The sequence below is a fragment of the Centruroides vittatus genome, unplaced genomic scaffold (genome assembly GCF_030686945.1).
Source record: "Centruroides vittatus isolate TY-2023 unplaced genomic scaffold, ASM3068694v2 contig_6, whole genome shotgun sequence".
NCBI lineage: Eukaryota > Metazoa > Arthropoda > Arachnida > Scorpiones > Buthidae > Centruroides > Centruroides vittatus.
In genome coordinates, this window is record NW_027122364.1 from 217,032 (window position 1) to 236,822 (window position 19,791).

Genomic DNA, 19,791 nt, shown 5'->3' on the forward strand with positions numbered 1-19,791 from the left:
TTCTATATCGAGCATATACATTTTTTTATTTCGTATCATCACTTTCAATATCTGTTGCTAACTCAATTTAAAGAGCATTATCCACTGACATCGAACACATCCCGAAATATACAATTGTTACAAAGAAATCCATGCAGCAAAGATTTTACGTACGTCAATTAACGTGCAACATCAGCCATTGGTTGTCGCTAGACCGTTAAGATTTATTATTGCAATTTTGATACGCCATGTCAACGAATATGACTTTTTTTTTCATTCTATTCACACACACACACAAGGACAAAGTTAGTCGTAGGTTAGACACGAAACGAATCCGAGTTTGTAACTCGAGTAAAGGATTGGACGAAAGCGGAAGCACGAGTTCAACGACCCTATCAATATATTTATAGATAATACAGACGGATAAATATGAGATTATCTGTTTGTTTTCGTGATTTAAAAACATGTAACTTCGATAATTTAGAGAAGAAACAATTTAAACTTTTAGTACCATTCGTGTGAAATAACATCAAAATTTTCATTGAATAATCTAGTTCAGAACGGCAAATTCACAATAAAAAGACAGAGCAAAAAAAAAAAAAAAAAAGTGTAACGTTTACATTTGCGACCTTATTTCCACCAGACATAAATGATCTTTGACTTAGAGAGGTGACAGCTAACTAAAAACATATATTGGGAAAAAAAAAAACAACGGATGACCGCATAATCAGTTCAACGACGGGATGTGCTGTACTGTACAGTACATCAAGAAAGTTTTGATTCTGCGCATTCTCCAGAAATAGGTCAGGATCGAATCGAAAAAACAGAATAAATTCTAACGTAAGGATTAACCTCTATGCAAGATGAGTACACAAAGAGATATCCGGACTTTAACTAGTATTTAAAACAATAGAAAAGGAGAAGTAGAACAGATTAAAATCTACATTTGAAATGTATCTTACAAAGTCTTATTCTCTGAAAATCGTACTTCAATTAAACACGATAAAGACAGGAAACGTACTGCGTGTACCGAGTGTAATAAACCGACTTAATAATACCACCCACTGCCAAACTTGTGTTATAACTACTCGTTTACTTGTGACGCAACACTGCGTATACCACCCTTCGAGTGTCGCAACTATGCGAAGGTCTTAACATTTGAATTTTGGCTAGACAATCTTGATCGAGTGCGACAACCCTGAGGTACGACCCAACTGTCATATCGTGCATCTCTAACTGTATGGAAGGGAAGTGGTGGATGATGTCATTACAGTGAATAAAGCGTGGAATATCGCATCCTGTCATTCGTCCGATGAAAGGAAAAACAATTCTTCTCGACATAAAACCAAAAGGTCGTGAGAAATTCTAAACTCTATAACCCACTACTCTCGTGTTCTGAATTATTTTTCAAGTATGGCGGCTGATTATTATCGAGATCAACGGCCGAGAAACTATCTTAATAAGGTTACTTTACTAAACGCCGTTTAATGATCCGCATCGTCAATAATTGCCACTTCCGAACTTCCGAACGGAAAATGATAAAATAAATACATCTACTGTGACCGAAATGGTCGAATATACTCATAAATCAATAGGACTATAAACGTGTAAGAGGATGAAATTTCGTCGAACAGGAAATCTGTTTTGGTCAACGAAGTGTGGGAGACAACAACTAAGAACTTTCACATTCGATAGAGGTCGATGTTCGTTAAGTTCTATTGAGTTAGGAAGCGTAATCCCGCTTAAACGCCTGGAATTCGACGGTTTAATTGACCCTTTAATCCTGGACAATCCGAGTTTACCCCGTTTAACAAGCACTTTAATAAATCGAAAAACTGCAGATGAATCGGTTTTGGTTTGTCGCTGTATCGTGAAAAATCTACAAAGCAAGCATGCTTAACATTTCGATATAATAAGTGGAGTGTATTTTTCCTCATGAGTGAAACGAACAAGGTCAGCATTGACCATAAAAATCGAAAAGTAATTAAGATAAAAACGCCTTCAACGATTAAAAACAATGCAACAAAGTGTTTTTTAAATGTCAGTTTTTCATCCTCAGCTAAATTAAAAGCGAAACGGAAAAAAACACACACGATAAACTATCAGCAAAGTGGGGGTTTACCTCGTACTTCGTGGTGTAGCAACCTACTTTTAGGTAAGAGACCCGATAGAATGGATAGAATATATAAACAAATATGAATAAAAATAAGTATGATATTTAATCAATCTTAATCTATTCGCTGCACCTCTAGCATTCCGTTTTGTACACGCAAAGCGGAAATAGGAGGGTGAACACAAGATGAAATCATCATTTTGTTTTGAAACGATACTAAGCAATTAAGGATAATATAACAATGATTGCTGTGTAATTTTTCGTCAGCAATAATCTAGAGGAAACCTGCTACAACAAACTCTGATCGTGAATGTCGTTACACTGTTTAGAGACTGCATTAAAAAAAAGGGGAAATTAGAATTTATCTACGCAAGGTATTTTAATATATATTCAGGAATTTGATAATTCATTCTAGATGGCATAATTTCTAATATTTTCGTGAAAATTTGTATCGACTAATAAAAAATTCTCTTTAAACATTAGGAAAATACGAAAAAAAACTTCCGGATTGACGTAACAAACTCTTTGAACCATATAAATATTTCACAATACTAATTAAAAAGTTCTTCAGCTATTATTTTATTCTAAAATGAACTACGGGTTTCATTTACATTAGTGTTATAAAATTGCGCAATGAGAATATTTTTTTAAAAAATATATCAAAAATTTTTCGCAATATTTCGTCAGTCACTAGCTAAGACATGACGTGGAATAATACGTCTATAAATAATATTCTCTGCCTTACTGCACCGTCTGAGTGTAATTACACTAAATAATAATAGAATTATACCCCTTACTAAAAATGATATAGAAGACTTACCAGGGTTGACACGACCACGAAATTTTCATCTTCGTTAGCATCGTTATCGAAATAAACCGTCCCTTTGTCGAGATCGCACGATCCTTCCATAATATATATAAAACTACCTATCACAGGCTGGGAAGTAAAATACACAGGCACCGTCGTACATACTCATGACGAAGAGAGAGACACAAACAAACTACAAGCAGCTAGAACGCTCAGCCAGGAAGTAGTGACTGGTGCAGTACAACTAGTCCGACCGGATTTTGTCCCACTTCAGGTATTTCGTATAGGTATGCGGCCTATTCCATTTGTCTGACGTACAAGGGAGAGAGAGAGTGAGCGAGTATATTCGTGGTCAGCACAGCATCCGGTTGAAATTATATACAAAAATTTCACTGCTGTCTAGTCATATGCTGACCACGTGTGCTGGTGTCGAGATCGACTTACGTTTTGGAACTGTGCCATTTCGTTTTATTCGGCGAAGGCAACCCCCATCCAAGATTTTGCCGCATAAAACAGAAGGAAAAAAAACAACAACAATAATAATAAAAAAAGCCGTGAATTTTTTTTTAAATTTAAATCTAGATTATATAGATAAACCAAACACATTTCACGCACGGCCGAATGCAATATCTGGCAAACCAATTAGTATGCAATCAAGAATGGCATTCGAAGTAGCAATCTACCTCTACCGTTACGAAATAACTGTGTCATCAACTAGGTTTTTAAATATCTTTCGGGAAAAAAAAGTCTGACCTCGATATTAAAAAAAATTATACATACTGCAAGTCAATTTTATAACGTTATTGTAGGTTGTCAGATTATCAACAATGTACCCAGTGTCGGATTATATCCGGATATAAGACTTATTGATACTTCCATTAATCTTTCTTATTTATAATATGCTACTAGGTTAAACGCGACTGAACAGGATGATGATAGTGATGCGCATCTGGGAAGATGTTCTCGGTAATTTTCTATTATAAGACTGACTTTGACCCGGTTACGGCGATAACGTACGTGTAATAATCATAAGATAATCCAAATGATTATGCACAATTATCAAAATTGCTATTCTTAGAAAGCATTTAGTTACATACTATATATGCATATCTGTTAACCCCATCAGATGGAGTGGATATCATAATATTTAATAAAGAACACTTTAAATTTAATTTAAAAATTCTTAATATATATTAATAGTATTTTAATTTAGTACTGTTTAAATATTTTTTTATAATGTGTTTATATAGCTGAATAATCATTAATTCTTGCAAATAATAGTTAGAAAATTAAACTCAGATTTTTAGTTATTGACCAAGATTTTTAATTTCCTAATTAAAATTAAATTAAAACAAATGAAAAGTCCCCATTTTCAATAAATTCATTCAAACTTTGGTTTTAGAAAGTTACAAAAATTAATTTTTATAATTAAAAAAGAAATTTCACATTATTATAGCAGGATAAGGATATGAAATTTGTTATGTTTTATAGTAATAATTACCTCCTTGTTTATGAATGGCATATCTCGGATGCCAGAATGATATTCTATCATGTTAACACTGCTCTGACTGCGTAACTTGGCACTACGTGACAATTTGTTACATAAAGTTATAACCAGCAAAGAATGCTAAAAAAAATTTAATAATACGTTCAATTATTATCCATATATCTACAATAAATTCTAGTAAATATTAGTAATTAAACATTTTAAAATTGACAGATAAAGTAAATGCAAAGCATTGAATTTTTCTTGAAAACAATTCAAGCATTAAACATTAAAAAATAATAATTTATTTTAAAGAATGAGAATTAAGTACTGTACCTTCCATCTCTGTCTAGCCAAATATGTCTTAAAATTATCAATATTTATTTCATTCTTCTTTCGGACAACCACTTCGGTAAAATCTCGAGGCTAAAAATAATTTATAAAAAGAAGAAAAAACAACAATGATAATCATTAACCATTGTAAAATTTATTCTATCTAAATTAACTTTGTTTCAATTATTTATAAGCCATCCAAATATAATCTTTTGTTACTAATGAATGAATAAAATCTATTATTAATGTTCACATAATACCTGTCTGAAATTAATATTGCCACATCCATTAATTTATCCATTATTTATTTAAACAAAAAATAATAATAATCTATATAATGACGTATTAATGATATAATTTTTAGTCGTTGGTATTCCCCACGAGTACACAAATGATATTTATTACTTTAATAATAAAGCAGTTTTATTACTAAAATATTTAAGTTATATAATTATAAGTTAAAGCCCGACTCACAATAAAATTTCTTTAAACCCATTAAAATAGATTTAATATGAAATTTTGACATTTGTAATTTTAATAACTACATATAAAATATACAATTTCTGAGTCAGTGATTGTTTTTTTTTGGTTTCGAAAGGAAACAATATCAATAAAAAAGATTATAAAATGAAAGTAATAATACATTTTAAGCAAAAAATACTTTATATTTCACTAAGACAGTACATAATGACCCTGATTAAAACAGAAGTAGGTCATTTGCACTTTTACCCTTTCCAATTAGAGTCCAAAGAACTCCAAGCCTGTTAAATGGGGTTGACATTCTGATAGATGTTATAAATTTGATATTCAACTAAGTTGTAACATATAAAATAAGTTTTAAATAGATTCTTATATTAATTTACTTTTAAATTTATTCTGATCATGAAAATATAAGAAGCATTATCCAGAGTTCTTTTTTTATTTAGAAGTAAGTGTTTAATTTAAATTTCATTTGAGATAACTAAAGGAAAATTTATTATTATTATTAAATGGCGATAAGCTAAATTTATTAACTGACTTCTGATAAGTTAACTATATATAAAGAGCATGAATTTAATTGTCAAAATGTTGCACGGTAACTTTTTAAATACAAAATGACTTCTACAGCAAGTAATGCTATATGACAAAGTCTAAATTAGAATTATTTTGTTAGAGAAACAACAAATGACTCACCTTAATCCAGGGATGCTCCAAGCATTGTTTGACTGTTCCTCGTTTTCTATGATTTAAAGGGAATAATTAAATACATATTATGGTATTTTCATTGTATATACATTAATAGCATTATGTTAGCTTAATCATGCAATATTATTTTCTGCTACGGTTACTAAGGCAACATAGATCAATAAATCTAGCAGCTGGTTCTGGGTGAGTACGAGGACACTACCATAGTCAATGAAAGGTAGGTCAGTGTGATATATAAAGATCAATAAATTAATTCATTATTGTATAAACTATATATAAATGTTTATATTTTTATTATTTACAATTTAAAAAAAATAAATAAGAAATAAGATAAAAGTTAGATGATAATTACTAATGTCTATAAATATTATATGATAATGATATTAACATAATCAGATGAAATTAGTTTTCAAAATAAATATCTGGTGGTTTTTATGAAATCAAATGTTAAAAAAGAAGAGAGCATAAAATATTTAATTTTCACTATAAAAGAACATAATATATTCTACAAGAAGATTGATTAGCATGGAGGCATGTTATAGATGATCAAGAAAGATTTTATATTGATTTTATAATAGTAATGTACATTAAGTTTGCTTCATTGAAATTTCTATTTTTGTATAATCAATATCTGTCGGCAAAGTATGTTTTAAATATTGTAATAGATTTTTGATTTATTTAATAATGAAATATATCACAATTAATTACAATTATAAAAATTTAATGATAAAAAGTAAAATTTGAAAAAGCAATAATTTGTTTCTTCAAGAATTTATATATAAAACAAACATGTTTTTATTCTTGATATCCAACACTGTGTTCTGTTTCTTTTCATTCTATCTAACTGATGTTTATCACTTTGTTAACAGTTACATTAGATGAAATAGAAGGACAAAATAAATTACATTTATTCTTGTATAAAAAAAAAAAAAACTACACAGTTTAAGGATTTTCTAAACATGACCTTGTTTAAACAAGAATACTAAAAGTATTTGTTATTTTGATGTTTTTAGATTACGATTATAGAATTAATGGAAAATGAAATGTTTATTCTTCTCTTCTTTTTAACACGAAAATTTGTTTTATTTATAATTTAAATTCAATTACTTAATAAAAATAGCTATTTACAAACTTAACTTCTGCATTGTATATTTTGAATTAAATTTATTAATATTAAATTCTTTTCTTTATCCATTAGATTTTCTGAACTTGATAAATTAAAAAACAATTAATCTAATTAAAAACAAGAATTAGATGTTTTAAGCCAGAATTTCCAAAATGATTTAACATTTGTAACACATATATTTTTCATCACTTGTTTAAAGAAATGCATTTTTGAATTTACAATACACACACGCGCACTAAAAGTATCATAAACAAATATGTTTTCTTTAAAATGAAAGAAAATATAAAGACTACTGTAATGTTTCAAGACTGAATTTATAATTTAAAATAATCTACATTTAAACACAAGTTCAAAAAATATGTTAGTAGTAGCAAACGACGTGTTTAAATTATTGAATATTTTTCATATCATCAATAGTTTTTTTTATGTTTATAATACAATACAGATTCATAGAATCTAAAAAGCCTTGGAAATCTACATTAAGTTATATTGTTTATGATAATTTATTTCCTGTCCTCTTTTCACTGATATTTCAACATTTTATAGCAAAATGTTTTTAAAATATTTTCATTTCTTAAATAAAAATTCTTATGATGATAATGTATTACAATTATTAATTAAATCTCAAACTTTCAGTATATAAATATTTTATAAAAGAAAAAAATCTTCTTATATATTACTTAAATAAAAGTCCAACATTATACAATAAAGGTGGAAACTCAAAATTTCCTATTTTATTTGTTTTTTTATATATATATATTACATTATATTTGTATATACTTGTACACACACAAACCTATGTATGTACTATATATGTAATTTGTTTTTAAAAGTAAATATATACATTTTCCACTGAACACTTTAATAATTACACTTACATATCTATATTTTTATTATTTATTTATATTTGTCTTGTGCATTTATAAAAAACAAACTTTTTTCACCGTATCAGAATAATCTTGTTAGACCAGTTGTATTTCATATTAGTCTGAGTGGCAATTTCTCTGTTAGAATTGCAAGCATATTTTAATTTATTTATTAGTAAATGAATACATACATAATTTTTAAAATTTATTTTTACAAATGTTTTTAAAAAATTCTATGGCTCCTTAAAAATGTATTTATACTTATCTAGATAAATGGTAATACCAAAATTTTTCAAACTAGATGATAACAATTGTAGTTATAATGATAGAGATATAGCTGACAATGATGAGAAAATTGATGAAATTATAGATCAAAATGATGACAATGATAGTTCAGAGACATCATTTATTTATTATTTCCTATTCAAAAGATAAAATAAAATGTTGGCATTTGGTATTTCAAGATGCACCAAACAGAACTGCCATGTCAAAATATTATAATAGTAATATGCCAACAGTCAACAGAACATGTGAATAATTTTTAATTGTGATATATATATATAATTATTGATAGAAACTCATATATAAATATAGAAATATCATATTTTCCAAGAAACTGAAAAATATCTATGCGACAAAATTGAAAAATTTATAACTTTCTTCTTCAAACCCATATCTTTACTCATATATAAAATCATCACGTCTTGGTTTTAAAAATGTGTAGTGTGTAATGAAGAACGTTATAAATTATGTATAGAGAAAATATTGTTCTCTTTTAAGTCATGTGAAAGTTGTGAACATTTACTGAAAATTCAAAAAATATTCATATATTCTGTTGAGTTTTTATGTATCTGCGGACTTATGCAAGAGATCGAGATTGAGGAGGAAAAAAATTACTAGCAATAATTAAACAAGAAAAACTCAAGAGTAATGTAGTAATTATAAGAGATGACAATTATACAAAAGATAACCAAAAATATACCTATGATGTTAATCTGGATAAAGTTGTTCAATTGAGTGGCTTTGTGAGAAGGAATTGATAAACATTTTGAATTTAATAACAAATGATTTAATAGAAGTAATAGATATACAGAAGGTTAAAATCTGGAAAATAGAAAATTTAGAAACAGATTCATACTTGTCCATTCTTACGGTAATGCTTATCCATTGTTGTTTACGACAGGAAATCGTGGAAAAATACCAATTACACTACCAAGATGATTATACTAAAAAGTTCTTAATTGTTATAAAATGCTTTTGAAATTTATCTGTCGTGGGATATCAATGATAGATATAACCAAAATTCTCGTGTAAAATAATAGTTTCAGAGTACTCATAAATTAATAGTTACCAATTGTTGTTGACTTGGATGAAGAGCATTATGAGATAGATACAACCTGTGTGCACCGGTTAAGATCATTAATGATAATATCAAGTATTCATTTTTTCATATAGTAAAATTGTAACAGGTAACATATCATAGTACTCCGTTACAAAATCATGTCACGGATTTTAATTATTTAAGCTTATAAGATTAAATGGTATATTAATGTTAATGAAAACAGATAAGATGCTAATTATGTTGGAATTCATACGTTAAAATTGACAAAACCAACTGAGATTGGTTTCCATCTGTAACACCCCTCTGTAACGGGAAAAACCCATTACGAATAAACATTATTTACTTACTTACATCTATAAAAACTCTAAATTAAATAATTGATTTTTTAGTGCTTTATCAGGCCTCAAATACATAGTAAAATAATAATTACAAATTAAAGGAATGTAAGTTCCTTAACAATGTTAAATGATAAAAAAAAAAAAAAAGGAAATTTTATAACTATTCTTTAGATGTGAAAAACACATAGGATGAAGGATAATAAAGGCTTTCTTCCTATTGTAAAACTTTTTAAAAGAATTTTCTTGTAAAATTTTAAATATAATTACCATATCATTCCCTGTATATACTAGCTTTTACTAGTTTTATTAATGTTAATAGAATTTCCTGTTTTCTGTTGTGAATATTTATGAATTAATAACATCTACGAAGTTCGTGTTTTGTAGAAAAGTAAAAATGATAGCTTGTTTGAAACTAGGATTACCAATTCTGCTGGATTTAACAGAAGACTTCTAGAATTTGGCAAAAATATTAAAATCGCTGAAGTCATCTTAACCACTGCAGTACTTCAAGTTATGGCAAAACTTTTTAAAATGGATTTGGACACTTTTTTCATTTAACGGTGCAGATTAATACATTCTATAATTTTTTAATATGTAGTGAGGAGTGAAGTTAATGAAATTCTTTGTTGGATACAATAAGTCACTTGTATCATATATGCAATATGAGAAAAAACACTATCCCATATTTTAAGTTTAATTTTTTAAATGTTTTACTTGTTTTCTAAATGCTTCATAAACAAAACGACAGTGGATTAGCAGTGCCTCTAGTGATTGCAATCTCAACTTATCCAGCAAAACTGATCACATGTTTCAAAGAGGGAAGGTTGGACAAGTAGTATAATTGATAAAGATTAATATGAAAAGTATGCTACCTAAAAATATTTCAAAAATATTAAATAATATGCATTTTTAATTAAATTACAACTAATAAATTCCATTATATATAAAATTCCAATGTTTAAATTAATTGAAAGTCTATTAATTAGATTTAGCAAAGAACAAAAGTTTATGTTTAAGAGAAAAAAAAATCATTTACAATAAGATGAGAGTTTCAAATAATTAGAATTTCATAATCTAAATATACATTTTCATAGCAACTGAAAGTGTTATTTGAAATAAATCGTGGTGTTTATAGCTATATGAAATTTTAATGGCTTCAATTATTAAAATCTATCACAAAACAATCTTAATACGCAGTGTGTTTCAGACCACCCGTGACTCACATTTTTGAAAACTGTTCATTGTAAAAGGTTAAAAAAACGTTTTTATCATCAAAGCTGATGTGAAAAACTGATTGACAACAATGTTGCTAGTTGGGACCCAGAAGAAATAAATATCAATTAGGTCAGGCTCTAAATTTGCATATCAAACATGAATTTTAAGTTAATAAAATAATAAAAATATTGAATCTTATGATTAGTTATAAATTAATATACAAGAAATACATATTATTTTTATCAATATTTTGTTGTATTTAATGTCTACGTAGCAAAAATCTGTATTAATTTTCCATTAAAGATCCATTTCTATTCAAAAATACAACATTATAAACCTTTTAATAAGTAACTAAAATAAAGTTAAAAATAAAAACTATTTTTTGTTATGTAAATATACCTAGCAAGAATGATTACTTCATATGTCATGGTTTATTGTTTTTACTCACGAATAAATTCTATTGAATTAAATTCAAAATGCATGATTAACAATGGCTGAAAATTATGTAACCATTTTTATAATTTTGTCAAAATTTACACAAATGGTAGTAAACAAAGTACTCTAAACAAAAACTTATCCATACACACAAATCTCAGTTTGGATGTTTGAGTCATGTGATTTGGTCATACAAATGAGATTTGAAAATGCTAAAATCATACGTATAATAGTTCAGAGATTCAAAAACAGTTCTTTATTTAATATTCATAAAAAGATCTGTTCACAAGTATCATTGGCATTTTATGTAGTTGGTACTATTTAGGAAGATGCTATATTGAGGTTTGACTGTACTGTATATATCGTCCAACTAAAGCTGAATATTAATCGGGCTAGAAATGGCTATAATATTAATAATTTATAAAACGATCTGTCACTAAAGTTAGGCGTTAGGCACCATCTCTTAATAAATTTAATAATTATAATTTTAATAATTTAGAAGTACTGGAAGAAAAGAATCAGCCCGGAGCAGGACTCGAACCCACAACTCCTGCTTATGGTGCAGATGCATTGCCAATTATGCTACCCAGACCTTCCAATCCAATCTCATCTTCCTCTTTATTAAGAGATGGCACCTAATGCCTAACTCTAGTGCCAAATTATCTTATAAATTATTAATATTATAGCCATTTCTATCCCAATTAATATTCGGCTTTAGTTGGACGGTAGCTTTAAAATATATCAGGTTTGATGATGATGTTTATTTACTGTACATATACACACACATTGTATTGGGTTGTTCGGAAAGTTCGTAGCAATTTTTGATAGCTGACAGTTGAGACACCGATTGACACAAAAATGATTAGAATTGTACAAACCAATGAATATTACAATAAATGACCTTGAGACGCATCCGTTACAAAAAAACCGTTAAGATTATTCAAATAGCGTTTAATTTGTCTCATTGCAAAAATGGATGCGAACAACGTGCATTATCGACACTTGTTTCTTTTCTTTTTTCGTAAAGGCAAACATGCTGTACAAACAGCAAAAAAGATATGTGATGTTTATGGTGGGAGTGCTGTATCAGAATCAACTGTTCGAAAGTGGTTTGCAAAATTTAAAACGGGTAATTTCAGCCTTGAAGATGCTCCTCGCTCAGGAAGACCTCCTGTTATTGAAGAGGACCAGATCAAAGCATTATTGGATGAAAACCCTCATTACACAACTCGAGAGATTGCAGACATAGTGAAGTCATCAAACAGTACTGTATTTCAACATCTAAAGAAGCTCGGATACGTGAATCGTTACGACATTTGGATACCTCACGACTTAACGGAAAAAAACTTACTGGATCGCATCTCCATTTGTGATTCTCTTGAAAGACGAAATGAAAATGACCCTTTTCTGAAGTGTTTAGTGACAGGTGATGAAAAGTGGATCATTTATATCACCATCAGCCGAAAACGATCATGGGGTAAGAAAAATGAATCACCATTAAAAACTCCAAAGGCCGGTCTTCATCCAAAGAAGGTTATGCTCACTGTCTGGTGGGATTGAAAAGGAATCCTGTACTACAAGCTGCTTCCACAGAATCAAACAATTGATTCTGATAAGTATTGTTCCCAATTGGATAAGCTGAACATGGCAATTAAAGAAAAACATCTGGAACTGGCCAATAGAAAAGGAATTGTGTTTCACCAAGATAATGCCAGACCTCACATGTCTTTACGAACACACCAAAAATTATTGGAACTAGGCTGGGATGTTTTACCCCACCCCCTTACTGACCTGACCTTGCCCCGTCGGACTACCATTTGTTCCGTTCTCTACAAAATTCCCTTCATGACAAAAACTTTGATACTTTGGAAGCTTGTAAAAACCATGTGGATCAGTTTTTTGCGGGAAAAACTGGAAAGTTCTATGATGAGGGTATCATGAAGCTGCCCCATAAATGGCAACATGTCATTAAAAACAATGGCGCATACATAATGGAATAAAAGTATATTTTTAGTTTTAAAACAATTTCTTTTATTTCTCTTAAAAGTCGCTACAAACTTTCCAAACAACCCAATACAAGTGTTTACAATATCTCAATATACATGGTACTTTTGAAAAGATCTTGCCAAATTTTAACGGCATTTTCTATGAGTTGTAAAAATGAAAAAATTCCATATAAACATAAGTCCAAAAATGCTTCCTTTTCAGAATACAGCAGTTAAGTTCTCTGTACAGTCATTGCAGTTCACATGCATTGCTTTTAGCTTAGCTATACATAAAATGAATGTCTGCTATCTCTGAGTTAGTGTAACAGTTCATCATATTAAAAAACACAAAATGTCACTTGGAAACAGACATCAAACTGTAACTTTCTATTAATTTGTATTATGTAAAAATTTTTAATTACAGCCCATTTTAAAATTGCTATAACTTCAAAAGGAAACATTTTTAAACCTATGTTTATAAGTAATTTATTCATTTTTATGACTCGTAGAACATGCTGTTAAAGTTTTGGCAAGACCTTTCAAAAACACCCTGTATATGTTCATATATAGAGATATTTGTATTAAAAAAAATAACTAACACAAATTACATGAATAATAACTTTTAAATTCTATTATGTTATTTGTTTTAGATTTAATAAAATAAATATATTTAATATAATATATTGTAATAAATTTGATTATGGCAGTTATCTAAATCGGCATTCAACTTCAAGAGTTCAGTTTTGAAACATATATATAAAATTTCTTAACTTTTAATCATATAAAGATCTAAATTAAAGTTTTAAATTGCATTAAAGCTGTGGATTAATTATTATAAATAGATAACTTTATTCTCACTTAAACAAAAAATTTTCCGACGTTTCCTATTTTTAATATAAATTATTCAAATTTGTTCATATTGAATTTTATGTCAAACCAACGAAAAGCAAATTCACAACAGACAATTTTGCATAAATTCATTAGTTAAAATTAAGTTCAGTTAAGTTAAAATTATTTACTCTTCAGTCAGTTTATTGATTAAATCATTAAAATATTACTTTACCTACAATTATACAATTTGTTTTAAGAATTGATGCTACAAATTATAAAATTAAAATATAATACTTTTTATAAAGTAAACATATACTTTCTACAATAAATTTGGAAAATATAAAACAAATCTTTCTAAAAATATTCATTCGTAACAATTTTTTTTTTAAATTAGGTTACAAGATACAATTCAAAAACAGTTTCTTTTTCACTTGTAGTTTTCCAAATATACATGACATAAACCATACTTTAAAATTATGTAGAAGTTGTAATTTTAGAAGTATCTTTTCTTATTAAAAGGTAGAACAATTTACTTGCCTTAGCCTCTAATTATGTGGCATTTGAACCTTGAAAAACAATTCACTTACTTCTGTTATAGAAAATACATATAATATTTTATAAAGAAACGTATCATTATTATTAGGAAAAAAAAAAGGACACTTCCACAGGAAACCACACAATACAAATTTGGAGTTGTGTTAATCAGTTTTCTAAACTTATCGCTCAAATAGTTTACACTACAAAATTAATACCATAGCTGTCTAATTATACAACAATAATAACACTCTTGTTATATTAACTTTGTGAAAAAACTTGGAAGAATTAATTAACGATTCCTGTGAAAGACATGAAAGAATGTTTTGTCTGGATATAAAAAAAAATATAATTATACTAGAATAAGTTTTCTTTGCAATCTCACGTTAAACAATACAAATTAAAATACAGTAGAATTCCAATTATTCAAGTTAATTGAGAACTCAAGCTGTCCGGATATGTGGAACATCCAAATAATTGGATTTTTGCTTAAAATAATCATTTTTTTTTTCCTATCCAAAAACCCTGTTATGTATATACAGTACATAATTATGTTCAAATAAAATATTAAATGTGAAAATGTACCTGTAAATGAATATAGTTTTTTTCCTATATTTACAAAGAAATTACTTTTCATGCATTTACAGTACATATACATTACATACATGAAGAATAAATAGATTTTTAACAAAATTGGAGGGTAATCTGAATAATCAGCATCCAGATAATTGCAGTTTTACCGTACATTTCTTTAAGCAATTTTTTCAACTGTTTCTTTTATGATTTTTCAATAAATCTAAACTTTTCTACCTTTTTTTAAAGCTCGTGAACTTAAAATTTCAGCACGTGATAAAAAATGACTAAAATAATATTAAAAAAGAAAGTAAACAAGCAATTATTTATTGTGACATTGTTGGGATGAAATCTTTAGTCATATTTTTAATTTATTTCATTTAAAATATATGCTCTCCACCTCAAATTAGTAGTGTCTTGCCCCTGTACATTATTCTTTTCCTTTAACACTAAAGCCGTGCCAGTCATCCAACATCTTTCAGGGAAAAATTTTTGAATTGAAACAACATGACTTCCAGTTTGCATCAGAGGTTTATATGTAGTTAGTAGAGGTCTTCTGCCCCTAAGGTTCCTATATGTGGTTTCATCTTTCATCTATCTGTCTCCATTCTTGAGATTAAGGAAAGACAGAGAAACGACAGTGGGAATTCATAGATCTACAATTTTTTTTCAAATACTCGCAGCTCAATTAAGAAAAATCCTTTGAGATTTACAGTATATCCAAAACTATCCAGAAATCAGATGAATAAAGATAACGAAAATTTTATTCAGTTATTTTCAAATAAATTTAATATCTGACAAAAAAAATTTGCCTAATGCAATTTTGACTTTGTCAAATATAGAAAAAAATTAGTGCATCAGAAGCCTGTATAATAAATGTGTGAAATGACTCAAAAAAATGCTCCAGAAGTTAAGTACAAGTGTCAAACCGTAAGACCAAAAACCCAAAACTGCTCCATTTAATATATTAAGGATGCAGTAAATTACATTTTTCACTAATGTAATAATCATTAAATTTCATTGCCATTTTCATGTTCAACATTCTGAAATTAAGAATATGCAATTTATTTCTTTCTCAATGTGTAATACAAGAGATATGTTGTCTATTATTATTATTATTTAAACAATAACAGTTTCAATATAAATCTATAAAGAATTGTTAAAACATTTTTCCATATTCAAAATGACAAATAAAATTCTTGACATCTCATAAGTATCAAATATTTTCTCAAACAAATATTAAAGATGGAGTTCATATTTTTCTGACAAAAACTTAGCCTAAAAATTAGCAAAATTTAAAACTTACAGATGAATTGTTAATAGCGAGGTCATGGACGACATGTTCATTGTGAAAAACGTGAACATTGGACATTCAGCGCCATCATTCTGTAAGCCTAGAAGTTTGACAATGGGGTTTGGAACGTCAGTGGAATCATGCTCAACATTCCAAACCCCATTGTCAAACTTCTAGGCTTACAGGATGGCGGCGCCGAATATCTGATGTTCACATTTTTGCGATAAAAACATTAGCTGCAACCTCGCTAATAACTGATTTAAAAATAAATTAATCCAGTTACATAAATATTAGCAGTGTTCAAAATTTTAACTTACATTTTACATATGAAAATGAAAAAACCGAACTAGACACTATTCTGATAAGTTTAGTTTATCATTAAATGGAATATATAATATAATTCATTATTCAAAAAATCATTATTATATAATTGAGGAAAATAAAAAACTTAAACATCAGGAAAATTTTAATCATTGGACAGGAAATACTGAGATATGGCTAGAATATAAATTAGTAATTACTAGTTTCCTGAAGAAAAAAAATCTAGAAAAGTAAAGATGTTAAATAAAGATACAGAAATCAAAGATTTGTTTAAAGTCTATTAGTGTAATAGAACAAAACAGTCTTGGGTGTTAAATGTAAAAGTTTTGGTAAATTTTCTTGTTAAGATAGTTTCTTTTTCTTAGTATAGGTTTGTAGTAATTTTATGGAATATTTATTTAGAAATGTGTTTCCATAGTTTTAGGAAAATATTAGTTGGCAAAAGATTGAGAAATATCCCAATAAAAAGCTATATTTCAACTAATTAGTAATCGATCTGATATATAATCAAAATTATAAATTTAAAAAAAATACAGCCACTGGCACTGTTTACTAATAATAAATTTCATTAAATTTTGGTGTTTTCTTCACTATCATGACAAAAGAAAAGAGTATTTTGCTTTTCAGTCCCGTTGCCCAAAGTTTTCGTTTTTATTTTTTAAATCTCAGTTATTCATGTCTTAACTTTTTAATTTTAAAGTAATTTCTTGTTTAACTAATTAAATTCAACACCACCACACTCATTGAGAATCCAGTGAATGCATTTCAGTTTATTTTATCTGTATAAACTACTATTTACATACATTCTATAAAATATAAACCTTATCTTGGAAATGCATTTTTGAATTGTTTTCTGATTTTACTTCAGTCCTGTAAAATAAGATTGATGAAATAAATTCTGTTGTGTAAATAAATCTGTTTAGAATGATTTATCAAAAGTGATAGCCAGCATTTCTTACTTCAATTAAATGCTTGTCAACCTAATAATAATAATAATAAATAAATGTTCAAGTTATATATTTCTCAATTGTTTGTAACATGAAACACGTGTAATAATTGTATTGTGTCCTTTTAATGTCAAAGCAATAAAACTAAAATTTCTGCTAATTCTTTAAAAAATTACTTTAATAGATAAAAACAAGAAAAGGGGGGGGGGTTAAATCAATCTTACATCCAGTCCTGGACATTTATGAGTCTCTAAGATCATCAGGAACCAAAACTACAAAACTTGTTATTTTCATTTATTGTAAACAATTAACAACATTTCCCTTGTATATGCTTTCAGGAATGAATGTCTATGTATCTATTCAAAAGTTTCGAAAGATTGAGAGAGAGAAAAAATTGGAAAATTAATCATGGATAATAAAATACAGTTTTAATCTATTAACAGCTTGAAAAATTTAAAGAGAAACTGATTACGATAATCATCAGCTCAAAATATCATTAATTTTACTGCATATTACTCAATAAACAAAAAATATCATAAAACTCCTACATCCAGTTTTACATCAACATTATATGACAAGAATCAATATTTTCAAAAAATTCTTTTAAAGTGGAATATCATAACCTTCTGTAATACAGTACAATGAACAAAAATCTGAACATTAAAAAAAGAATATTAATTTACACACGCATTTGAAAATCCAAACAAATTTAAAATCAAGATGGAATCTGTTTGTATCTAAATTTATGTATCTATTCAAATAAGTTTGGATTTTTGGTGTTTCACTGTACAGTACATTCAAATTAATTAATTTAATTTAATGGCAACAATCAATAAAACTCTAAAACTGTTAAATTCTTCTAAAATCCTTTGTTTTATTGCTTGAATTGTTCAAGAATATTTGAACTGTGTCACAAGAATGACAAAATTTGGTGTGAAAATTTTTTGTAACTATTAAAAATATTGAAAGATAAATTAAGATTGTTACTATCGAAGTTTCAGAGCATCTTAAGACGTATTTTATTACGCCCATTCTTAAGGAATGTTTATTTCCTGTTGTTATATTAAAAGATAAAAATCTGAGATGATAAGAGCATTAAAAAAAAAGTCATTTATTTCTCATATAAAAAGTTTTCATAGTAGCACTGTATAATATTCAGAAATGTGATCATACTAGTTTGTAGAAATTAATACATTCAAGGGCTGGGCTTGACAGTATATCCTGATGAAAATTAAAGCAACATTGGAAAATTGTTGGAAGAAAATTCATTCTGCATGTAAATGAAAGTATCAATAATAATGAACATGTAACGAAATCAAGCTCATTTGTTTGATGGACCATTCAACAGTGGAGTATAAAAATTTGATGGTTTTATTTTAATAATTTTTTATTTGTGAGTTATTTAATAATTTCATCGGTTATTTCTTTTTAATGTTTAATTCAATCTTAAAAAGAACTTCACGGTGATTCAATTGTTTCATTTTATTCGAGAAGTTTTATCCAGAACTATTATTCTAGAATAATAGTTCTGGTATGTAAAATCAGAAAATACAAATCAAACAGAAGAGAATGAAAGTTTAGAAATGTAGTCATACCACTTTTCAATAACACATTCATTATATTAATAAATCTATTTATTCTGATTGATTTTAATCAGAAATAATAAAATTTTATTATTTTAATTATCTAACAAAAAATAATCTAAGTTGTTTATAATGTAGCTTCCACTTATAATCCTACTCATGAATAAGAACTGTGTCAAATTCAGTATTCCTAACTATATGTTATTCCTCTATAAAATTCAATTTTATATATAATGCATACAGAAATCCTTTCAATATATTTATTTATTGATATAGAATGTTAATTACATTTTTTAGTATTAAAAGTTTGATTGCCTTTTTTACAAGAACATTAGAAATTTGAAAGTTCTGTTTATATGGAACTAACAGATTTTTTATTTTCATATGCTTTTAATTTAATTTTCATTCATCTCAAAATTATTTCAATGAAGACTTTTTTAGAAACACATTTTCATTCAATTCTTATTCAGTTTTCTCCAAATAGTTGAACAGTAATA

The 19,791-nt window shown here is 27.6% G+C and overlaps 1 protein-coding gene across 3 annotated transcripts in view; it reads right to left on the reverse strand.

Moving 5' to 3' along the window:
- The window catches only part of LOC136979247 (death-associated protein kinase 1-like), a 43,495-nt gene that overhangs the window by 16,826 nt on the left and 6,878 nt on the right, over nucleotides 1-19,791 (reverse strand). For 2 of the 3 annotated variants that reach the window (XM_067275192.1, XM_067275191.1), the window contains exons 3-5: nucleotides 5,893-5,938; nucleotides 4,723-4,812; nucleotides 4,402-4,527 (exon numbers count right to left, since the gene is read on the reverse strand). In XM_067275192.1, coding sequence (XP_067131293.1) covers nucleotides 4,402-4,527; nucleotides 4,723-4,812; nucleotides 5,893-5,938 — 262 coding nt within the window. Of the gene's footprint in view, nucleotides 1-2,912; nucleotides 3,316-4,401; nucleotides 4,528-4,722; nucleotides 4,813-5,892; nucleotides 5,939-19,791 lie in introns of those variants that run through there. The other variant, XM_067275193.1, reaches the window with a different exon arrangement.